Source organism: Myotis daubentonii, chromosome 2 (assembly GCF_963259705.1).
Source record: "Myotis daubentonii chromosome 2, mMyoDau2.1, whole genome shotgun sequence".
In the NCBI taxonomy this organism is placed as follows: domain Eukaryota; kingdom Metazoa; phylum Chordata; class Mammalia; order Chiroptera; family Vespertilionidae; genus Myotis; species Myotis daubentonii.
This window is the reverse complement of record NC_081841.1, coordinates 45,389,041-45,411,136: the sequence shown is the minus strand read 5'-3', so window position 1 is coordinate 45,411,136 and position 22,096 is coordinate 45,389,041. Positions and strand designations below refer to the sequence as shown.

General features: G+C 42.2%; 1 protein-coding gene across 1 annotated transcript in view; it reads left to right on the top strand.

Moving 5' to 3' along the window:
- The window catches only part of ADAMTS20 (ADAM metallopeptidase with thrombospondin type 1 motif 20), a 184,791-nt gene that overhangs the window by 32,564 nt on the left and 130,131 nt on the right, over window positions 1-22,096 (top strand). Inside the window, exon 4 of the mRNA XM_059682616.1 lies at window positions 16,780-17,033. Coding sequence (XP_059538599.1) covers window positions 16,780-17,033 — 254 coding nt within the window. The remainder of the gene's footprint in view (window positions 1-16,779; window positions 17,034-22,096) is intronic.

The window sequence follows — 22,096 nt, the reverse complement described above, 5'->3', positions numbered from 1 at the left end:
TTAGATTTGAATAACAAATTTGCCTCAACTACTCAGGTCTATCCTTTTTGCTTTATTTGTTAATTAGAGGCCTGGTGCATGAATTTGTGCACCAGTGGTGTCCTGTGGCCTGGCCTGTGGGATCGGGCCGAAACTGGCTCTCCAACATCCCCGAGGGGTCCCGGATTGTGAGAGGGTGCAGGCCAGGTCAAGGGATCCCACTGTTGCACCATCAGGGCCAGGGAGGGATGCGGGAGGTTGGCCAGTCAGGGAGGGACTGCGGGAGGGCTCCAGGGCATGTCGGGCCCATCTTGCTCAGTCCTGCTAGGCTGGACCCCAGCAGCAAGCTAACCTATCAGTCAGAGCATCTGCCCCCTGGTGGTCAGTGCACATCATACATAGCAAGCAGTTGAGAGGCCTTAGCATATCATTAACATATTGTGCTTTGATTGGTTGAATGACCGACCATTTGACTGGACACTTAGCATATTAGGCTTTTATTATATAGGATTAGTATTCTAAAGTGCATAAGTAGTTTATTTTCTTAAGGAGCTATTTTTCAGTCTTATTGTATTAGTAATGATCTTGTTAAATTTTGTCCCAAACTAAAGAAAAAATCTTAAATTTTCTTAAGATTTGACCTATTAAGGTTTTGAGATTGTGAATCCTCTGGTATTAGAACTACCTCATAGCCCTCTGGCTGGTTTGGTTCAGTGGATAAAGCATCATTCCTTGGACTGAAGGGTCTTGAGTTTGATTCCCGGTCAAGGACACATACCTCAGTTGCAGGCTTGAGCCCCGGCCCTTGCTATGTCTCTCTCACATCGATGTTTATCTAAAATAACCAAAATAACAACAAAAAAAGCCTCATATATGTTATGAAAAACTCTATACTTTTCAAAGCACTCTTCATAGTCATAGCTCATTGATCCCTATAGTAAGTCTTTAAGATACCATCATCCTCAAATTACAGATGTTTTCTGTGAGTGGAAGAAACCCAGAGATGGTGTGACAGTTGTTTGTTCCATGCATACAGGTTTATCTTATTAGCTGACCTTTTTTGCCAGTTGTACTATTTGACATGATAATGAAATGGTATAGTATGTATGTAATAATGCACCCCAAAGAGAAAAATCAATCTTTTCTATATGTTCCTTACTTTGTGTTGTCATTCTGTCATTGGCAAGCCCTAGCTTTGAAGTCCTATTTTATTTATGGTTATATTAGGGTCCCTCGGCCTGGCCTGTGGGGATCAGTAGACCTCTATGCCGCCACAGCCAGGCCTTAACCCACCAGCTCGGGCTCCAGCCAGCTGTTCACATTGACCGCATGGCACGAAGTAGTGCGTGAAATGGCAGGCAGTGAGGGAGGAGCCTGAGCCTGGGCTGGGCGCTGCTCCTGCTCATCCTGGCACCTCTATACCTGCCACTACAGGGGGAGTGTCTGCAGGAGAGGCTCGTGCCGCTGCAGCTGCTCTTGCCAACTGTGAGCCCAGTGTCTGGCACCTGTCTGTCAGCTGAGTGGCGCTCCCTCTGCAGGAGCTCACTGACCACCAGGGGCAGCTCCTGCGTTGAGTGTGTGCCCCCTGGTGGTCAGTGCACGTCATAGCTACCGGCCAGTCAGCCTGTCGCTGGTTGCTTAGGCTTTTATATATATAGATTATCTAGTTCTATTTATAATGAGGTTGATGATTCCAACATTGGGAGACTGGGCCAATGAGAAAGCGAACCAAAATGCAGGAACCAAAAGTATGTTTATCCAATCAGGTGCATTTAAAAAATACATAACATGGAAGGTATGTTGCCTTACATTTTAGGTGTGGTAACAACATTCCTTTCTAGGAGGAGGGCCTGTCTACTCTGAAGAATTAATGTTTTTAAAAATCTTTATACTAGGACTGTATTTTTTCAAACTACATCATTAAACTGGAGAGCGTTTCGTGGGTAGAAATAATGATTCATTCTTTTTAAGTTTTTTAGGGAAGTTTTTTAATATCTCTGTGCTAGATTGGAGGTGAATAGGAGAGAATTATGAATCTGGAAGAATAGGAGACGCTATACCATAGTTATAACCCCTAACTGAAGAATATGCTATGATGTGTCTGAATACAGTGGTGTCAAACCACTGTCATATTTGTTCTGATTTGTCTCTCACTGTAGAATTAGAACTCATTTGTTGCTGGGAATTTTTTTTTTTTCTGTGCATGTCAACTTGTTCTGGTTCATGTATTTATCAAGTCTGCTTTTGAGGTGGGCCTAGGCCAGGGGTGGGCAAACTTTTTGACTCGAGGGCCACAATGGGTTCTTAAACTGGACCGGAGGGCCGGAACAAAAGCATGGATGGAGTGTTTGTGTGAACTAATATAATTTCAAAGTAAACATCATTACATAAAAGGGTACGGTCTTTTTTTTTTTTTTTTTAGTTTTATTCATTTCAAACGGGCCGGATCCGGCCCACGGGCCATAGTTTGCCCACGGCTGGCCTAGGCCGACTTCCAGAAGGCAGGCGACACTGTTGGGATTGTGCTGGCAGCCCTGGCTCGTCGGTGCCTGGCCCGGTGCCTGGCCCGTTCTCCGGAGATCGGACCTACAGGACTACTGAGGGAGGGAGTGGCTGCACTGAGCTGGTGGGTCGCCAGGACGGGTCCATCAGCTGGCGGCACTCCCGCTGTGGGAGTGCACTGACCACCAGGAAGCAGCTTCTGTGTTTGAGCGTCTGCCCCCTGGTGGTCAGTGTGTGTCATAGCAACTGGTCATTTGGTTGTTTAGGCTTTTAAATATATAGATTGCATTTTTAAATTATTACTTCTACATACAGATGCAGGGATTTTTCCTATATTGAGCTTATGTTCAACTTTGCTCACATATTTTAATAGTTTATCTGTTGATACTTCTGGATTTTGTATGTGAACATCATGTAGACAGTTATTTTTTCCCTTCCAATCTTTCAATCTTTTATTTATTTTTCTTTATTGCACTGGCTAAGATTTCTAAAACAACAGTGAATGAAAATGGCAATAGTGAAAATTCTTACCTCATCACGAATTTTAAAAGAAAAGCTTTCAACCTTTTCTGATATGAACAATGTCTGTTGGTTTTTCTTAGGTGCCCTTTAGATGATTAAGGAAGTTCCCCTAAATTGCTGGGTTAATAATTTTTATTATGAATGGATATGGAATTTTATCAAAACCCTTTTCCTCTGCATATACTGAGGCGAACATGTATTTTTCCCTTTGTTCAGCCAATTGATTTTCACATGGCAAGTCCACCTTTGGTTCTCACTATTTGTATATCAATGTTTATGAGTGAATTCGGTTTAAATATTTTCCTGGTTGTATAAGAAAAGAGCAAAGAAAATTATTGCCTATTGGAAGAGACTGATTAAAATAATGGGCCAGAGTATATGGGCTGCATAAAGATGTTATTTTTTATTTTATACACTCAATAGTCTTTTAGATTTACTCATCAGGTAAAGGACAGAAGTGAAAAATAACTCAATATATTTATGAGGAGCAATAAAATGTGAAACTTTCTATCTAAGGTATTAGATCATTAATCAGCCTTATAGCTCATTTTACAGTTTTCCTCTGGCTGGTCTAGCAAACACAACTTAATTGCAAATGCTTAGTGAAGTAAATGTTAATCTCTGGCTCCCTCCTGCTTAACCATGTGATGCTTTCCTCCTGAAGAGGAAGCAAAGATTCTAATTATTTGCAATTAGAATCTGATTCAGTATTGCAGCATTCAAAAGCAGCCCTATTTAAAGACATGGAGACAGACTGGGCTGCTCTCACAATGAGTACACATGCCAAGGAAAACTGCACAAGGATGACGATGGTCCATATTCCTCACTTGGGGAACATCATTGCTGCGGGAGTGAGAGTCGGGCCCATTGCCAGGTCAGGTGACAGACACACTATTTCATGGGGAGAACATCCAGGCCTCTGGATCTCCCCCGAGCAGGCTGCTTCTTTGAGCTTTTCTTCCTTGGAAGAGAGCCAGACCTCTGAAGGGGAAAACTCCCTCAGCCTGACCTGTGAGTCTGTAGTCCGCAACTTCTTTTGTATAGACACAAATGTGCCTGGATGTTAGATGAACATGGTGTTAAGATTGACAAAAACGTTCTTTTAAAAGGTGGTGTTTTATTCTGTGATGTAGTAGCATAAAATCAAATAACAAAATGTCCACTTGAAAATAAGAGTTCAATCTATCACTGATCTTAGAGTTTTATTCCCCCCCGCCCCCCACTTTTGTCAAAAACTAAAAAATAGTGGCCTTAATAAAAGCTGACAAAAGCAATGTGGACAAAAACTGATTCCATAATAAAGATATAAGTGCTACTAAGATAACATAGTATTTTTATTTTTAACATTTTATATTCATTTAGCGAGAGCTTGTAATTAGAACTAAGCTTTTCAATGTTAAATTTATTTTGGAAAATACCTTTTTCTTATTTTTTAAAATCTTTTAATCAATTATTAATAGTTAGAAGAGTATTTCACATGAGAATTCTATTTTCAGTCAAAAGCTGTTTTAGGAATTGCAGAGCCTGGAGGAGTCAATTATAATGGCTGGAGTAACATTAGAATAAAGAGTGATTAGGTCTAAGCTTAGATTACATTTTAGATTTTTATGAGTTATAACTTAGTTTTAAAAATATTCAATAAAAATAACAGAAGTTATCGTTAATAACATAATAGCAAATGCTCATACTGATTTCAACAAGTTACTTCATGTGGAAAAATGGTCTTATACCAAAACTTGAATTGATAAAGCAAATAGAGAGATTATAATATTTGTAAATTCCCACTTCAAACTGACTTTGCATTTTGAGGGTGCTTAGTACTTAAAAGGACCCTCAAAGCATTTTGGGAATGATTCCACATACCTGAGGCAGATTGTCAGATAATGTGGGAACTCTTCTAGCCCAGGAGCAACCTTGTGAAAGTCTGGAGAACAAAGGGTTATATTTTCTGTTAAATCATAGTAAGTGGATATATTCTAGAAATGGACTGCCCTGAAGGCTCATCGAAAATCTATATATATAAAACCCTAAGCGATCAGTCAACTGTTTGACCAGTCGACCATTTGGTTGCTATGAAGTGTACTGACCACCAGGGGGAAGATGCTCAATGCAGGAGCTGCCCCCAGGTGGTCAGTGCGCTCCCACAGAGGGAATGCCGCTCACTTAACTGACAGGTGCCAGATGCTGGGCTCACAGTTGGCGAGTGCAGCGGGGCCGGGATGAGCAGGAGCGGTGCAGGCCCTGGCTCGGGCTCCTCCCCAGTTGCCTGCTGCTTCATACACTACTACATCCCTCAGGGGATGTCGGACTGCCAGTTTTGGCTAGATTCCTGCAGGCTAGGATCAGGCCAAAACCAGCAATCTGACCTGAGGGGTCCCGGATTGCAAGAGGGTGCAGGCCAGGCTGAAGGATCCCACCGGTGCACGAATCTGTGCACTGGGTCTTTAGTAACAAGATAAGATGGGTAGGTAGAGTCTTGTACTGTTGTCATTTTTAATAACGTTATACAATATTGTAACTTCAGCCACACACACTTGAAAAATAAGCTTACTAGAAGTGCTGAGCATGAATTCTGAATAACTGATTTTTCTTTAAAGAATGAATTTACCTCATAAGATTTTCAAACATCTTTTCAAGAAGTACTAGAGTGGGAGTTGGGAGTATCACATTGTTATATGTACCATTGTCCATCTAAAGCATCCTAACTTTTATTATTTGGCTAGTTTGTCTTAGTCTCATTTTGCTTAGAATTTCTAACCGAGGATGTGATTTGGAGATGTGGAAAGCACTTTGCAAAGTGCAAAGGGGTACACAGTTCCCCTTCCATACCCTTCCAGTGGAGAGGTTGGTAAGCCAAAAGCTGGGGAGAGACAGCTACTGAATATTCCTTCTCACCTAAGAAAGAAATGTTAAAAGTTTTGAGTTTATTAATGAATGTGTGCTTATTTTCAACTCATGATCTGAGCAAGAATACTTGATTCAGCTTATTAGGCAAATCTCTCTTACATATCTTCAGAGCAATCCCCCTGGGTTGGATTCTTGAGAATGTGGAAGAAAGGGTATTTACTCTGTAATACTTGACCAGTGTGCTCTTTGCCCTTTTAGCACACTTTGCAAAAGGAACTAGAATTTCTTATTGGAGGTAGGATTAATGGGAGTAATTTGGGAGGTTTCCAGTGCCCTCTTTTTTTTTTTTTTCTTTTAAGGCCATTAGAGTGATAGGACAGTAGCAGATTTTTCTCAAGTCTGTGCATCGTAGAGCTAAATGTATTTATATCCATGGACAACAGTGTGGTGATTGCCGGGGGGAGGTGATTGAGGGAGGTGGAGGAGGATATGGGGGTGGGAAATAGTGATGGATGGAGACTTGACTTGGGGTGGTGAACAAACAATACAGTGTATAAATGATGTGTCGTAGAGTTGTGCACCTGAAACCCGTATAATTTTGTAACCAGTGTCATCCCAATTTTTTTAAAAAAGGGGGGGAAAAATAGAAAAAATGTGCAAGGGAAAAAAATAAATGGGTTTATATGCAAATCTTGACTCAGCTCTATATTTCTGTAATGCAAGGAGAACTAGACCCATATTTTCATGAATATGAGTAGCTAGTTCCTCTTTTAGTTTTGGAGGTGACAGCATTTTCCGTTATGATCCTGCTTACTAAATTCTTCACATTCTACATGTATTACCACAGATGACCTTTAGAAGAGTCATGCAATGTGGGATTCAGATGTAATAACTGAGATTGAGGAAATCTGAATTCATTTCTTTGTTATGCCACTTAGTTGGTGGCTGATGAAATTTCATGTAACTGGTGTCACGTCTGTTTCAAAATCTGCACTGTAATAGTGACTGATTCAGGGATGCAATAAGGACTAATGATGTAATGATTCTTTTATGTTGTTTCAAGTTTCAGCTGACCACAGGCAAGTCCACAGTCTTCCGCCCAATTGGTAGCAGTAGGTGCAGTTCTAATTATTTACTTGTAAATGTCTTTAACATGAAGCATTTTATAAGCTCCATGCCACAATTCTGTAAGAGAGGACTATAGATTTTCAGAAGTTTTGTCATAGAATACTGTTGTTTTAAAAACTTAATAGGTTCCAAATTATATTTTACTAGAGGCCCGGTACATGAAAATTCATGCACTGGAGGGGGGGGGGTCCCTCAGCCTGGCCTGCCCCCTCTCACAGTCCGGGAGCCCTCGGGGATGGGAGGTGACCAGCGATCAGGGGAAGGCGATGCCCTCATCACACCTCTGCTGCTGCCACTGCCAGCAGCGCAGTCCTCAGCTGGCCCTGGTTACCTGCACCTCGGGTGGCCGTGGGTGGCTGGGCAGCCGATATCCAAGGCTTGCCTGTGCCTGGGGGTGGGCCCGGCCTTGCCGCACACCTGCTGCACTGGTGGGGCTGAGGGGATTGGGCGCCGCCATCTTGTGGCTGTGGGCACTGCCATCTTTGAGGGCACATCAGTAAATTAGCATATTCCCTCCTTATTTGCTGTGGGCACCACCATCTTTGTGATGGTGTGAGGGTCAGTTAGCATATTCCCTCTTTATTAGATAGGATTATGTGACTATGGGCAGTTTATTTAACCTTCCTGTTCCTTCATCTCTGTGTACAAGATGAAGATAATAGTATCTACCTTATAGAGTTGTTAATAGTAAAGGAGATAACTTAAATGAAGTGTACCAGTACTTGGTACATAGCAAGCACTCATTAAGTACTGTGTTTTTATTGGCAATAGTAGTATTAGTAACAAAATTCAATGTGGCAACATAGGGCATATAATAAACACAAAAAACAGTTTAAATCATAAGAAAACATAAGTTAGATTTCACAATATATCTGATATGATTGTTCTTTATTTCAAAGCACACCCAGTTCTTTGAGTTGGGAGTCTTGTTGGGCACTTAACAAGTGGTTTGAAATGCTGATAATCTAGGACAGGGGTGTGGAATATCTGGTCCATAGGCTGTATAAGGCCCGAAAAATCATTTGGTCTTGCACGGCCAAAGCATTAAGGATGAGTTAATTAAATGTTTGACCAAATATAGCAGGCAAATTTTTAAGTCGATAATTTTGTATGGCCCACAGATGATGTTATAAATATCCAAGTGGCCCTTGGCAGAGAAAAGTTTCCCCACCCCTGGTCTAGAATATGCTTCATTTGATTAGAATGGTGGTTACATGCTATTGGCCAGGTATAAAATCTGTCTTCTCATCTGGTCAAATGCAGAGTGTTAGTATCAATTCTGGCCTCTGTACAGAAACCAGATGCAAAGTTAGAGTGAATTTCCTATTTGAGATCAGGAAAATCCAAGGCAACTTCATCTTTGGATTGCTGTGGTTGTACATTACAATTAGTATTACACTTACCTTGAAGTTCTGGTCTGATAAACCTTCCTTTGCCTTGTTCCTCAGTATATTCCTTTCTTTCATCTTCCTTCCTTCCTTTTTCCCATCTCCCAACTTTTCATCATCCTTTCTTTCTTCCTCTTAATCCTTTTTGCTCCTTTTCATGAACATTTATTGAGCACTTACTAGGGCAGAACACATTGTCCAACAGTGCTCTCAGTCTTTAGAGGGTTTATAGCTTGATGGTAGTGGTGGTGATGAGCATGTTTAGTGGTGAGCTGGTGATGATCAGGGGTTTGAACTTCATCTTATGGGCAATGAGAATCCATGGACATGAAGGTGAGATAAAAGATTTATTCTTAAAAATGAATCTTTTCTGGACATAAATGTAGGATGAACAGGAGGGATAAGAGATTGAAGATGGTGAGACTATTTGGGAGACTTCATGTCTAATTTTGCATTCATGATCCTAATAATAGGTGAAAAAGACCTGAATGAATTTAGAGGCAAGGGCATTGTTGACAACAGGTGCAATACTAGGGATGTTTTGAAGGAGAAATGGAAAAACTTGGTGACCATATACAAAGGTTAAAGAAGAACCCCATGGTAGTAGTATACAGTGTAGTATGAGTTATGGATATTAGGAGATTATTGCTCATAGTTGTAGAAATTAGGGAAACTGGGAATAGGACAAGAAAATGATAGATTGTGTTCTGTCATTTTTGAGTATGAGGTGCTGGTAGGATTTTTAAGTGGAATTATGGGTTTCTAATTATATTCTGTAATTTTTTTTCTGACAAAGCAGGGATTCCCTTTTTATATTTTCTCCCATCTATAAAGTAGATATGTTAATGATAATTTCTTCCCATGATGGTGAGAAATGAATGAAGGGATACAGGAGAAAACTGTTTAATAGTTACCTACATCTAAAACAAGTAACCAGTTATGTTAGGTATTCATATTCTCATTAAATCCCTAAGCCATAAGCACAGAGATAGTTAGATTTATATTGTGTTAAGTTCTAATGTCGATTCTAGCCCAGTTCCAGGCCACTGACAGAGAATTAAGGCCAACTTTAGAGTACCACTCTGTGACAGAATACAATTAAGAGCCTCATTTCATGCGTTGTAATTTTCAAAGTTGGCACAGGATCCTATTGTAGCTTAAAGAAATTTGTTCAAGCATGCCAATCAGATTCTTGGTCTAGGAGAGTGGCTGATAGCTGTTTCATGTTAATGGTATGGTATGCTAGACGCGTGTTCATCCAAGAGCCCATCGGCAATGAGACAAGGAGATCATGCCAGAATGTAAATCAACATACTGCCCTCATTATCAAGAAAGTCTTGCTATGGAAGGATTGTCGACTGAACTTAACGGTACATTGAGTAAATCACTTTTGAACAGCATATGTAGAGGAGTACAAATTCCCAAAACTAAGATGATCAGAATGTCCAATTTCTTTTTTTTTCTTAAATAAATGCAGAGGTATTTTTAAATTCTATTGAATGACTTGTATTACAGCATTTCCCCCCCTAAGGTGTGGGACATTTAAGTAGAATTACATTATTGTTTAACAATTTTTAGTAGTTTATATTCTTATGGATTATTGACTTTTAACAATCTCCTTGCATTTCAGAATACAGTATACTATAATAAGGACTATATTCACTGATTATTGTTGTTGCCTGATATTCATGATTTGTTTTGGTCTAAATTAGTTTTGGTTTATTTGACACTTGTTATTAATAAATGACAAGAAATCATTTTAGCATTTGACTTGATGGAACATAAATAGACAACCATTGCATACAGATGATGTCACTGAATTGTCAAATGAGCTTTGAATATGCTCATTTATTTAGGGTATTTGGAAAGGTCACTTCAGCATTTGTTACTCTGCTTAAGTATAAACATAAAAAAGGTAATGAGATTAAATGTGTAGCTTATAAAATAGTTATAGATGCTGTTTTAAAAATATTATAATTAAAAATTACAGTAATAAAACAAGTTCATCGCAATGATTTAAAGGGCCCTGAAAAAAAAGTTTGATAGTTGTTGTTTTTTAAAAATCCTCACTCTAGGATGTTTTTCATTGATTCTAGAGAGAGAAGATGTGAGAGTCGGGGAGAGAGAGAGAGAGACACACACACACCTGGGAAATGAATCTGTAACCTGTGTATCTGACTGGGAATTGAACCCGAGACCCTTCAGTGCATGAGACAGTGCTTCCACCAACTGAGCCACACCAGCCAGGGCAATAGTTTGATAGTTTTACCATCCCCTCTTCAGTTACAGCTGTCTAATACAGCCAAAAACCTTTGAGGTGTGTGCTTCCTTAACTTTTTGGCTCATTATAGAAAATGTTATAAATATATGTTTGTATATTTTGTGAAAATTTTTACAAAAATAGGAACATACTATACATATTGCTTATATTCTTAATTTAAAAACATCATGGATATCCTTCCTTATCAAAATGTACAGACCTAATTTATTTTTAATTTTAGATTTTAAACTACATAAAATACGTTGTATTCATTTTTATCACTTTTTCACACATTAGAGTGACAAGAGTCATACTGTTTTGTGTTGAAGTATGAAATTAATTTTCTTCTAAATGTAATTAAACAAAGAGTTGTATAGCATATTCTTATTTCATTTGCCATAGAGATTAAACTCTTGAGATCTGCATGGTTAACATTGTAATTGTTGTTAAATTATGGTTCTTTCATTTTTCCTTTTAACTTTGATCATCAAACTGTCTTTTCATGGCTAAGACCACTGACTCTGGAGCAAGACCCCCAGGGTGTGAATCCCAAATGTGCTACTTATTAGTTAATATATAGTTGGATTTTTCCAGCCCAATTCTATAAAACTTTTGTTTTTTTGGAAGGCAAACTTATGCCATTCACCTTCATTACAAAAAATGATTCCGTTTATTTCAGCTCCATTAATGATCAATTGTGTTTTGTGAGTTCCTTCATTTCTGTATGTTGTAGATTGCTCATCTATAAAATGGAATTAACAATAGTACTGATGTTATACAAATGAGTGAATGTAAGTAAGTTTACCAGAAATGTAGTTGGCTTACAGTAAGCAGTATGTGTTGGGTGTTATTTATATTAATGATGCCCAAAGTTTATTTCCTTTTTCCCTATTTCTTTACTTTTGCTGATTTTTTTTTAAAATCATCTTCTCCCACCCCCTTAAAATGGGAAGATCTACTGGGTATCTCTGTATTTCTTTGGTAATATGCTTATTTTGAGTTATAAAGGGCGTCCCAAAATTCACGCAAGAAGTAATTTTGATAGAATACACAGGTTTATAATGAAAAATTATAAATTTCTTATTGACTCATAAAGTATACAGTATAGGGTTATGTATGGAATAGCATATCAGGTAAACTAGATTATCATTTTGCGATAGTGAGCACCATTAACTGTTATTGCCTGAGCAGCCGCATTTTTGAAGAATGGTCCGATGATGCCTCCAGCCCCAAATCCGCACCAAACAGTGACACGTTGTGGATGCATTTGTTTCTCAACAATGACTCGTGGAATTTCTGAACTCCAAATGCGACAATTTTGTCGATTAACCAAGCCATCAAGATGCAAATGAGCCTCATCGAAATTCAGCCACATTTATGAAAAAAGGTCATGGAAAATTTCAACAAAAGAGTGTGTATGTGCCAGCAAAGCTCTGGAGGCCATTTACCTGATATGCTATTCCATACATAACCCTATACTGTATACTTTATGAATCAATAAGAAATTTACAATTTTTAATTATAAACCTGTGTTGTCTATCAAAATTACTTCTTGCGTGAATTTTGGGACACCCTTTATATGCACACTTATAATTATTACAATTTAAAAGTAAACAATAACTATATCTCTTTTGCGTGACTAGACTATGTGGCCTATGTTCTCTCCTCCCCCACTGACATTTTTCAAAGTGAATATGCTAATTTTCATTGTTACCAGTAGTATATGAGAAGTTCAAGTGCCCTTATTATATTATCATGCCTTGTTTTTGTCAATATTTTTTAATTTTAGCAATTTAAGTGGTATATAATCATATTTTACTGTTTTAATTTACATTTTTCTGAATATCAGTACTTTTTTGCATTATTTTATATATTTATTGTCTTTAAATTTTATCTTTTCTGAAGTATTCAAGTCTTATTTTTATTTTCTTACTGATTTGTAATTATTATATAATCTGTACATACACTCTTTGTTGTTTTTATATATTTTACCAATACCTTCTCCTTCTCCAGTAATGGTGTTTTTTGTTGAACACAAATTTGGTCTTAATTTAGTGAAATGAATAGTCTTTCTAGTTTGTGTTTGTTGTGTCCTAAGGAATCCTTTTCTTTTCTTTTAAACCAAGATCATGAAGATATTCTGTTACACCTTCTTCTAAAAACCTCATGAAACAAGTTTTGTAATGTTTAATTCTTTTAAAGAGTATTTGAAAGAATACTGCTTTTTAAATGTTTAGAGGTATTTGGTGAAGCACTTTGAGATAGGATTTTTTTTTAGGAATAATTGATTAGGGTTCAGTTTTTTAAAAAGCTGTGTAGGTATTTAAGCTTTCTAATTCTTCTTTTAAAAATCCTCACCCAAGGATATGTTTTCTTGATCTTAGAGAAAATAATGGACAGGGAGGGAAAGGGAATGGGGTTAAGTTCCCTTCCTGAAAATGCTGAGATTTGTATTTATACTCCTGAGATCTTCTCCAGGGTCCAATAATTGGTCATGGATGTTTTAGTGGTTAAATCACCTCAGGAGAAAAGGATGGTAGAATTAAGTTTTAGGACTACACACTTCATTTGCCAAATTTCTAGTCTCCCACTGAGATATATTTTTAAATCCAAAAGCAAAGTAATACTAAAAGGCAGGGTGATTTTAGGAATTAGAAAAAGAGGTTCAACTGTGGAAACAATGTTTAAGAACTTTAGTTTCTTTCTTACAACCATAGGATTCCTGCTTTAAAATGAAACAAATTATTTCTATATGAAAATACCTAATCTAATGAAAGACAAACCTGCAAATTGACCATACCTTTGCTACGCCTTAAGCCACACCCACCAGCCAATCAGAGCGACTATATGCAAATTAACCCAACCAAGATGGCGGCTGGCAGCCACGGAGCTGGAGCAGGCAGGAGGCTTGGTTGCTCCAGTGATGGAGGAAGCCAAGATTCCCACCTGCCGCGGCCGGCTCTGAGCTCCACTGAAGGCAACAAAGTTTCAATTATAGAAGGTAAATCAATTTTAGAATTAAAAAAGAAAAAAGGAGAAGCTGGAAGCTTCCATCGCTGGGGGGCTTGGCCAGCCTGAAAACAGCCCTCAGTTCCTCACCCCGACTGGCCAGGCACCCCAGTGGGGACCCCCACCCTGAAGGGGGTGTGACCAGCTGTAAACAGCCATCAGCCCGTCATCCAGGCTGGCCAGGCACCCCAGTGGGGACCAGCACCCTGAAGGGTGTGTGACCAGCTGCAAACAGCCATCATCCCCTCATCCAGGCTGGCCAGGCACCCCAGTGGGGACCCCCACCCTGATCCAGGACACCCTTCAGGGCAAACCAGCCAGCCCCACCCATGCACCAGGCCTCTATCCTATATAGTGAAAGGGTAATATGCCTCCCAGCACCGGGATCAGCGGAGCTGCGAGGCCTCCCGGCACCGGGATCAGTGTGACAGGGGGCAGCGCCCAAACTCCCTGATCGCCCTGCGGCTCTGTGCATGACAGGGGGCAGTGCCACAACCTCCCTATCTGCCCTGCTCTGTTCGTGACAGGGGAAGGCGCCCCAACCCCCTGATCAGCCCTGCTCTGTGCCTGATAGGGGGGAGCTCCCCAACCCCCTGATCAGCCCTGCTCTGTGTGTGACGGTGTGGCACCCCAACCCCTCCCCCTCCACGGGCCCTGCTCTGTGTGTGATGGGGTAGAGCCATAACCTTCCCATCGGCCCTGCCCTGAGTGTGAGAGTGGCGGCGCCCCAAACCCCTGATCGGCCCTGCTCTGTGGGTGGTAGAGGGCGGCGCCCCAACCCCCTGATCCGCCTTGCCCTGAGTGTGACAGGGGCGGTGCCCCTACTCCCCTATCGGCCCTACTCTGTGAGTGACAGGGGGAGCTCCTCAACCCCCTGATTGACCCTGCTCTGTGCATGACAGGGTATGGAGCCCCAACCCCCCTGATGGGCCGTGCTCTGTGCGTGACAGGGGGCAGCGCCCCAACCCCCGATTGGCCCTGCTCTGTGCATGACAGGGTATGGAGCCCCAACCCCCCTGATGAGCCCTGCTCTGTGCGTGACAGCGGGCAGCACCCCAACCCCCTGATTGGCCCTGCTCTGTGCATGACAGGCGGTGGCGCCGCAACCTCCCCATCGACCCTGCCTTGAGTGTGACAGGGTACGGTACCCCAACCCCCCAATCAGCCCTACCCTGAGCGTGACTGAGGGTGGCATGGCAACCTCCCAATCCGCCCTGCTCTGTGCATGACAGTGGGCGGCGCCCCAACTCCCCATTCGGCCCTGCTCTGAGCCCGACCAGGGGCTGCACCTAGGGATTGGGCCTGCCCTCTGCCACCCAGGAGCAGGCCTAAGCGTGCAGGGCGTTATCTCCTGAGGGGTCCCAGACTGCGAGAGGGCACAGGCTGGGCTGAGGGACCCCCCCCTTCCCCCCCGAGTGCACAAATTTTTGTGCACCGGGCCTCTAGTCCTATATAATAAAAGGGTAATATGCAAACTGATCCTAACAGCAGAATGACTGGTCAGTATGACACACACTGACCACCAGGGGGAAGATGTTCAATGCAGGAGCTGCCCCCTGGTGGTCAGTGCGCTCCCACAGGGGGAACTCTGCTCAGCCACAATCTGGCTGATGGCTGCCAGTACAGCCGTGGTGGTGGGAGCCTCTCCCAACTCCTCAGTAGCCCTAAGGGTGTCAGAGTGCAGCTTAGGCCTGCTCCCTGCTGGCAAGTGGATATCCCCCGAGGGCTGCCGGGCTGCCAGAGGGATGTCTGATTGCCAGCTTAAGCCCAGTTCCCCGGGGAGTGGGCCTAAGCCAGCAAGTGGTCATCTCCCAAGGGGTCCCAGACTGCGAGAGGGCACAGGCCAGGCTGAGGGGATCCCCCCTCCCCGAGTGCACAAATTTTTGTGCACCGGGCCTCTAGTAGTCATATTTACATCCATATGGTCTCATATTTATGTCCAATTCTTATAGAAAAACTAAGTCTTGATTGGTTTGTTCATTATTTGGTTTATGAAGTATCTAGGACCTTTTGTTTCTTCTTCCCTGGTTTCTTTGGCTCATTTTTCTGTTCAAAATCCTTCACCAAACAAGTGTTAGTAAATTAGCAGAGGAAAATAAGAAAGGAGAGGTGAGTACAGGAACAAATTGAAGAAGGAAAATAGGACAAGCACCCATTCTGCCTATGACTTTTTTCCATTAGCACAAATAATCAAGAATTAGAAATGGCTTCTATAAATGCATAGGACTTAAAAGTGGTTGCTATAATAATCTCCAGTGTTCAATAATTTAAATGCTCTATTTATATAAGTAAATATAAAGTAATCAGGTATTTTATACAATCAAGTTTTATAAAATTTATGTCAACATTTGATTTTCTGGTTTTGAAAAGCTATCTGTTGTTATGTGGGTTGATTTTCTATTATATTTGGTGCTTTTAACATATTGTATCACAAAAGTTTGTTTTCTGTATTTTATGTCATTTTATCCTACAAAGTGTGATTGTCGTGTTGTGAGACTTAATGCCATCGGTAAATTGAGGGCCCATTTACCGTCTGAGAAACACATAGGGACTCCTTGATTTACTTTTATTTTCTATCCCGTGGTTAATATTTTAAAAAATATTTATTAATTAAATTGATTGGGGTGACATTGGTCAATATGAACATATAGGTTTCAGGTGTGGGTTTCTATGTTACAAGATCTGTATATTGCACTGTGTACCCATCACCCAAAATCAAATCTCCCGTACCTTATATTAACCCCCCTACCGCCCTTCCCTCTGGCTACCACCACACTGCTGTTTGTGTTCATGAATATCCCACATATGAGTGAAATCATATAGTTCTTAGCTTTTTTTGACTGAGTTAGTTCACTTAGGATAATGTTCTCAAAATATTTTTGAATACTCATAGCTTTAGATAAGTTTAAATAACAGTCACAGTTTTCGTAGTGCAATCTATGAAAATATGAACATTTTTTACTGTGAGTAGTAATGCTCATGATAATGCTGTAGAACATTGTTTTAAATAGTAAGTTATGTCCTTTTATTGTTTCACATTGGAAGCAAATGTGTAAGTATTACATATTTTTTGACTATTTTATTTTGTGCCATATTTTAGTTGCATAACTTAATGACTGCACATTATATTCTTTTTCCCCCCAGAAAGTCAAATAAAGAAAACCACTTTACCTTTTCATAACTACAGCAACATAAATGAAGATCTTAACACGGAAGTAGTTTTAGGACACCCTTCAAAAAATGTGTCACTGGAAAATGAAAAAAGTCAATTACATTCCAGGAAAAAGCGTTTTTTATCATATCCAAGATACGTGGAGGTTATGGTGACAGCTGACGCTAAAATGGTTCATCATCACGGGCCGAATTTGCAGCACTATGTACTGACTCTGATATCAATTGTAAGTAAACTGAAGTCTCTTCTGTTTCCTAAAATGTTTGATATAATATTTTCTCACATTTGATTTTTAAAGTTTTCCCAAACAAATTGTACCTATGTTTAAGGAAAAAATAATTAGTTAAATTTAGTTTATTTGTATAGCAAGTATCCCATTCTGTTAATTGGATGGCTTTCTAAAACATAAAATTCTTTGAAGCTACTCGAACTTATAGAAAATGCTTGATTTACTTTATCACATGAATGGCTTCTGCCCCCTAGTGACCGGGAAGATCTTTTGCCCTTGAAATTGGAATTTTAAAAATTTTACTCTATTTTTGCACAGAGGGGAGGGTATGTTATTTTTACTACTGACACATTGGCCAAATTAGAAATTAGAATACATGACATTTTAAAAGGGCAGGCTATTACTAATAGAGCAGCTTTAGCAAATTTGAGATGTAAGACCACGGTAGCTATAAGAATCCCGTATCTAATGTTAATATCTCTGTTGTGCTGCGGTGGTGCCCAAATTTTAATACCAGTGAAGATACCATTTCTGTGTCAGTGGCATCACTCTGTATCATACATATGTACACACATACACTTATATATATATATATACATACATCTCTCTCTCTCTCTCTCTCTCTCTCTCTCTATCGCTCTCTCTCTCTCTCTCTCTCTATATATATGCACATATCCACTGTTTAAGACATTTTTAGGTTTAGGCCTGCTATTTTGGAGTGATTATTAAAAGCACCCCCTTTTCATGCTCATGAGTATCCTGGCTTAGTTGATGACTTATATGGTCACTTATTTATACAGATTCAGGGTATTCGAACATATCTCATAGCTGGAAATACCTTTATTCACATATAGGAAATTTAGGCCCACTTGGTTGAAAAGATTTGTCCAGAACATATTTGTAGGCCATTGTCAGTTTCTCTTTGCTAGAAATATCCAATTAAGTTCATTTTGACTTAAAGATCATAAGACCCAATTATTTTTCTTACATATAACATTTTATCTTAAATTCTTTTTTCTTTTTTTTTAAAACATATTTTATTGATTTTTTACAGAGAGGAAGGGAGAGAGATAGAGCGCTAGAAACATCGATGAGAGAGAAATATCGATCAGCTGCCTCCTGCACATCTCCTACTGGGGATGTGCCCGCAATCCAGGTACATGCCCTTGACCGGAATCGAACCTGGGACCTTTCATTCCCAGGCCGACGCTCTATCCACTGAGCCAAACCGGTTTCGGCTTATCTTAAATTCTTATAAGTGCTAAGTGTAGATGGTCTATGTTGCCTAAATACAATATCTGGTACAAAATGGGCACTCAATAAAAAATTATTGAAAAAAACATGAATGAATAGGTAATTAAAATAATGCACCCCCCCCCCCCAACAATGAATCTCTTCTACACTAATAAAAGAGAAAAATGGTAATTGGCATACGACGCTACCTTTTTCATTGGCTAATCAGGGCTATATGCAAATTAACTGCCAACTAAGATTGGCAGTTAACTGCCAAGAAGATGGTGGTTAATTTGCATATGTAGGCACAATGCAGGGAGGTGAAAGGGAAAGCAGGAAGAAGCCCCCTGCCACTGACAGTGATCGGAAACCCAGGGGGGAGCTAAGAGCTGGGGGGCAGGGCAAAGGCGGCCCCAGCCATGATCAGAGAATCAGGTGCCTTTTCCGCCCTGGCCACTGATAGCAGGAAGTAGGGGTGGAGCCAGCAATGGGAGCTGGGCACGGTCGAAGCTGGCAGTCCCGGGAGCTAGGGGTCCCTAGCCTGGGCCTAAAGCGAAGCCCACGATCGTGGGGCCGCTGCCACTGCAGGTCTCCGCTGCCCAGGCCGGACGCCTAGGCCAGAGGCGTTAGGCCTGGGCAGGGGCGGAGCCTGCAACCGCGGGGAGCTGGGGGTCCCCTACCCAGACCTGACACCTCTGCCGGAGGCCTTAGGCCTGGTCAAGGGGCCGATCCGGTGATTGGTGATCGGAGGGTGATGAGGGTCAACTCCTCTGGCCGAGGCATCAGGCCTGGGTGGGGGGCGGAGCCGGGGATTGGGGGGATATGATGGTCCCCTTGCCGAGGCCTGAAGCCTGGGTCAGAGGCGTCAGGCTTGGGCAGGGGGTGGAGCAAGCGATCAGAGGGAGATGGGGGTCCCCTGCCCAGGCATGATTCCTGGGCCAGAGGCCTCAGGCCTGGGCAGGGGCCAGAGCCAGTGATCGGGGGGAGATGGGGGTCCCCTGTCCAAGCCTGACACCTCTGGTGGAGGCGTCAGGCCTGGGCAAGGGGCCGATCAGGCGATCGGAGGGTGATGGGGGTCTATACCTCTGGCCAAGGCATCAGGCCTGGGCAAGGGGCAGAGCCAGCAATCGGAGGGGTCTGGGGGTCCCCTGCTCAGGCCTGATGCCTGGGCCAGAAGCATCAGGCCTGGGCTGGGGGCAGAACCAGTGATGGGGAGAAATGAGGGTCCCCTGCCCAGGCCTGACTCCTCTGTCAGAGGCGTCAGGCCTGGGCAAGGGGCCGATCCTGTGATTGGAGGGTGATGGGGGTCAATGCCTGAGGGCTCCCAGTATATGAGAGGGGGCAGGCTGGGCTGAGGGACACTCCTCCCCTTCACACCCAGTGCACGAATTTCGTGCACCGGGCCCCTAGTTATATATAAAAAGCTAAGTGATCAACTGTATGACCATACAACCAACTGGCCAGCCGGTACATAAGGAGGCGCACTGGCAATTTAAAAATAAACATTGACGCCCTGACCAATTTGGCTCAGTGGATAGAGCGTCGAACTGCAGACTCAAGGGTCCCGGGTTCGATTCTGGTCAAGGGCATGTACCTTGGTTGCGGGCACATCCCCAGTGGGGGGCGTGCAGGAGGCAGCTGATTGATGTTTCTCTCTCATCGATGTTTCTAGCTCTCTATCCCTCTCCCTTCCTCTCTGCAAAAAAATCAATAAAATATATTTTAAAAAAATAAACATTGACTTGTGCATGCATGATACATATAAAGCTCTCACTGACACCAATCACATGTGTGTGTTTCGACCTGTCATTGTCAATCATGAATATGGTTGTTTCTGTTGACATTCAACATGAACCACATAGCAATTTATTTATCAACTGTCTGACTGACTGGCTGGTACATATATGATGTGCACTGGCAATCTATATATATAAAAGGCTAATATGCTAAGTGTTTGTCCAACTGGTCACTATGACGCGCACTGGCCACCAGGGGGCAGACACTCAATGCAAGAGCTGCTGTGATGCTCACTGGCCATTTACAGAGAAATGGCACTGTGGACCTGGTGCCGACAAAACAACACTTAGCTTCCCCCAAGGGGGACACAGGCCCCGCCACCACCCCAGAGCAACTGCTCACCAAATCATAGCTGATGCTGCCAAGACCCCATGGCGCAAAATGCAGCCCACAGCCTAGCCCAGCCTGGAAATGGTGGCTGTGGGTGCCGCGTAATGACCTCAAGTAGCAATGCCCAGATTCCTCTCCCTTTCCACTGGCCATTTAACCATAAATGGCACCGCGGACCTGGCACCCACAAAGTGACACTCAGCTTCCCCCAAGTGGGACACAGGCCATGTCATCACCCCAGAGTGACACCCCACCAAATTGCAGCAGACGCTGCCAAGACCCCATGGCGCAAAATGTGGCACTCAGCCCAGCCCAGAAACTGGTTGTGGGCGCCAGGTAATGATGTTGCATAGCAATACTCTGCTTCCTCTCCCTAGAAACTAGCCTCCTTGGAGTTTCTTTAGCCCAAGAACATGACTTGCTTTATAGCCAGGTGGAAACATTTTACACTTTAACCAAATGTCTGTGAAGCATTTTCCCATGACTCATCTCCTTTGATCCTCACAGAAGTCCTGGAGTAGGTAGATGGGAGACTTGATGAAATTCTGTTTTCTTTTCATTAGCCAGAAAAGGGAGATTTAGAAAGCTTAGGAACTTGACCAAACTGAAAAGAAGTAAGAAATGGTAGACCTTGAAAATGACTTCTGGTTTTCTCACTGTGCAGAATACAGTCAAACACTGCTGCAGTTAAATATTTTACCCTTTGTTCTCCCTGTGTGATCTACAATAATAATCTGCTTTGTGTTGATATTTACTACTGTATTGCTGACAATTACCTGAAAGAGAAGTTGGAGTGCTTCACTGGGCTGGAAAAAGTTTAGCTACATCAGAAAGCAGGTCTAATTAAGCAAGTTTATTCTATATGTGTGTGTGTGTGTGTGTGTGTGTGTGTATGTATGTATATATATATATATATATATATATATATATATACACATATATCTCCTATCTAATAAAAGAGAAACATGGTAATTAGCATACGTCCGCTAGCCTTCCCATTGGCTAATCAGCGAGGTATGCAAATTAACTGCCAGCCAAGATGGCGGCCGGCAGCCAGGCAGCTTGAACCTAACATGAGGCTTGCTTGCTTCAGTGAAGGAGGAAACCAACGTTCCCCGCCTGCCTTGCTGGCCTCTGAGCTTGCAGTTTGAAACATAGTTACAAATATAGAAGCTAAACAAAACCCCAGAAACCTGCTTTCAGCCCTCTGGGATCTCAGAGCTGGAGTTGATACAGTGTTTTGATTATAGAACCCAAACAAACCAGATACCTGCTTTCAGCAGCCAAGGCCTCAGAGCTGGAGCAAGAGCTAACGCTGGCCCAGAATAAAAAAGAAAAAAGAAAAAAAAGGAGCAGTTGGGAGCTTCAGTCACCCGCCAGCCTGAAAACAGCCCTCAGCCCCTCATCCAGACTGACCAGGCACCCCAGTGGGGACCCCTACCCTGAAGGGTGTGTGACCAGCTGCAAACAGCCATCATCCCCTCACCCAGGCTGGCCAGGCACCCCAGTGGGGACCCTCACCCTGGAGGGTGTGTGACCAGCTGCAAACAGCCATCATCCCCTCATCCAGGCTGGCCAGGAACCCCAGTGGGGACCCCCACCCTGATGCAGGACACCTTTCAGGGCAAACCAGCCGGCCCCTACCCGTGCACCAGGCCTCTATCCTATATAGTAAAGACGTAATATGCCTCCCAGCACCG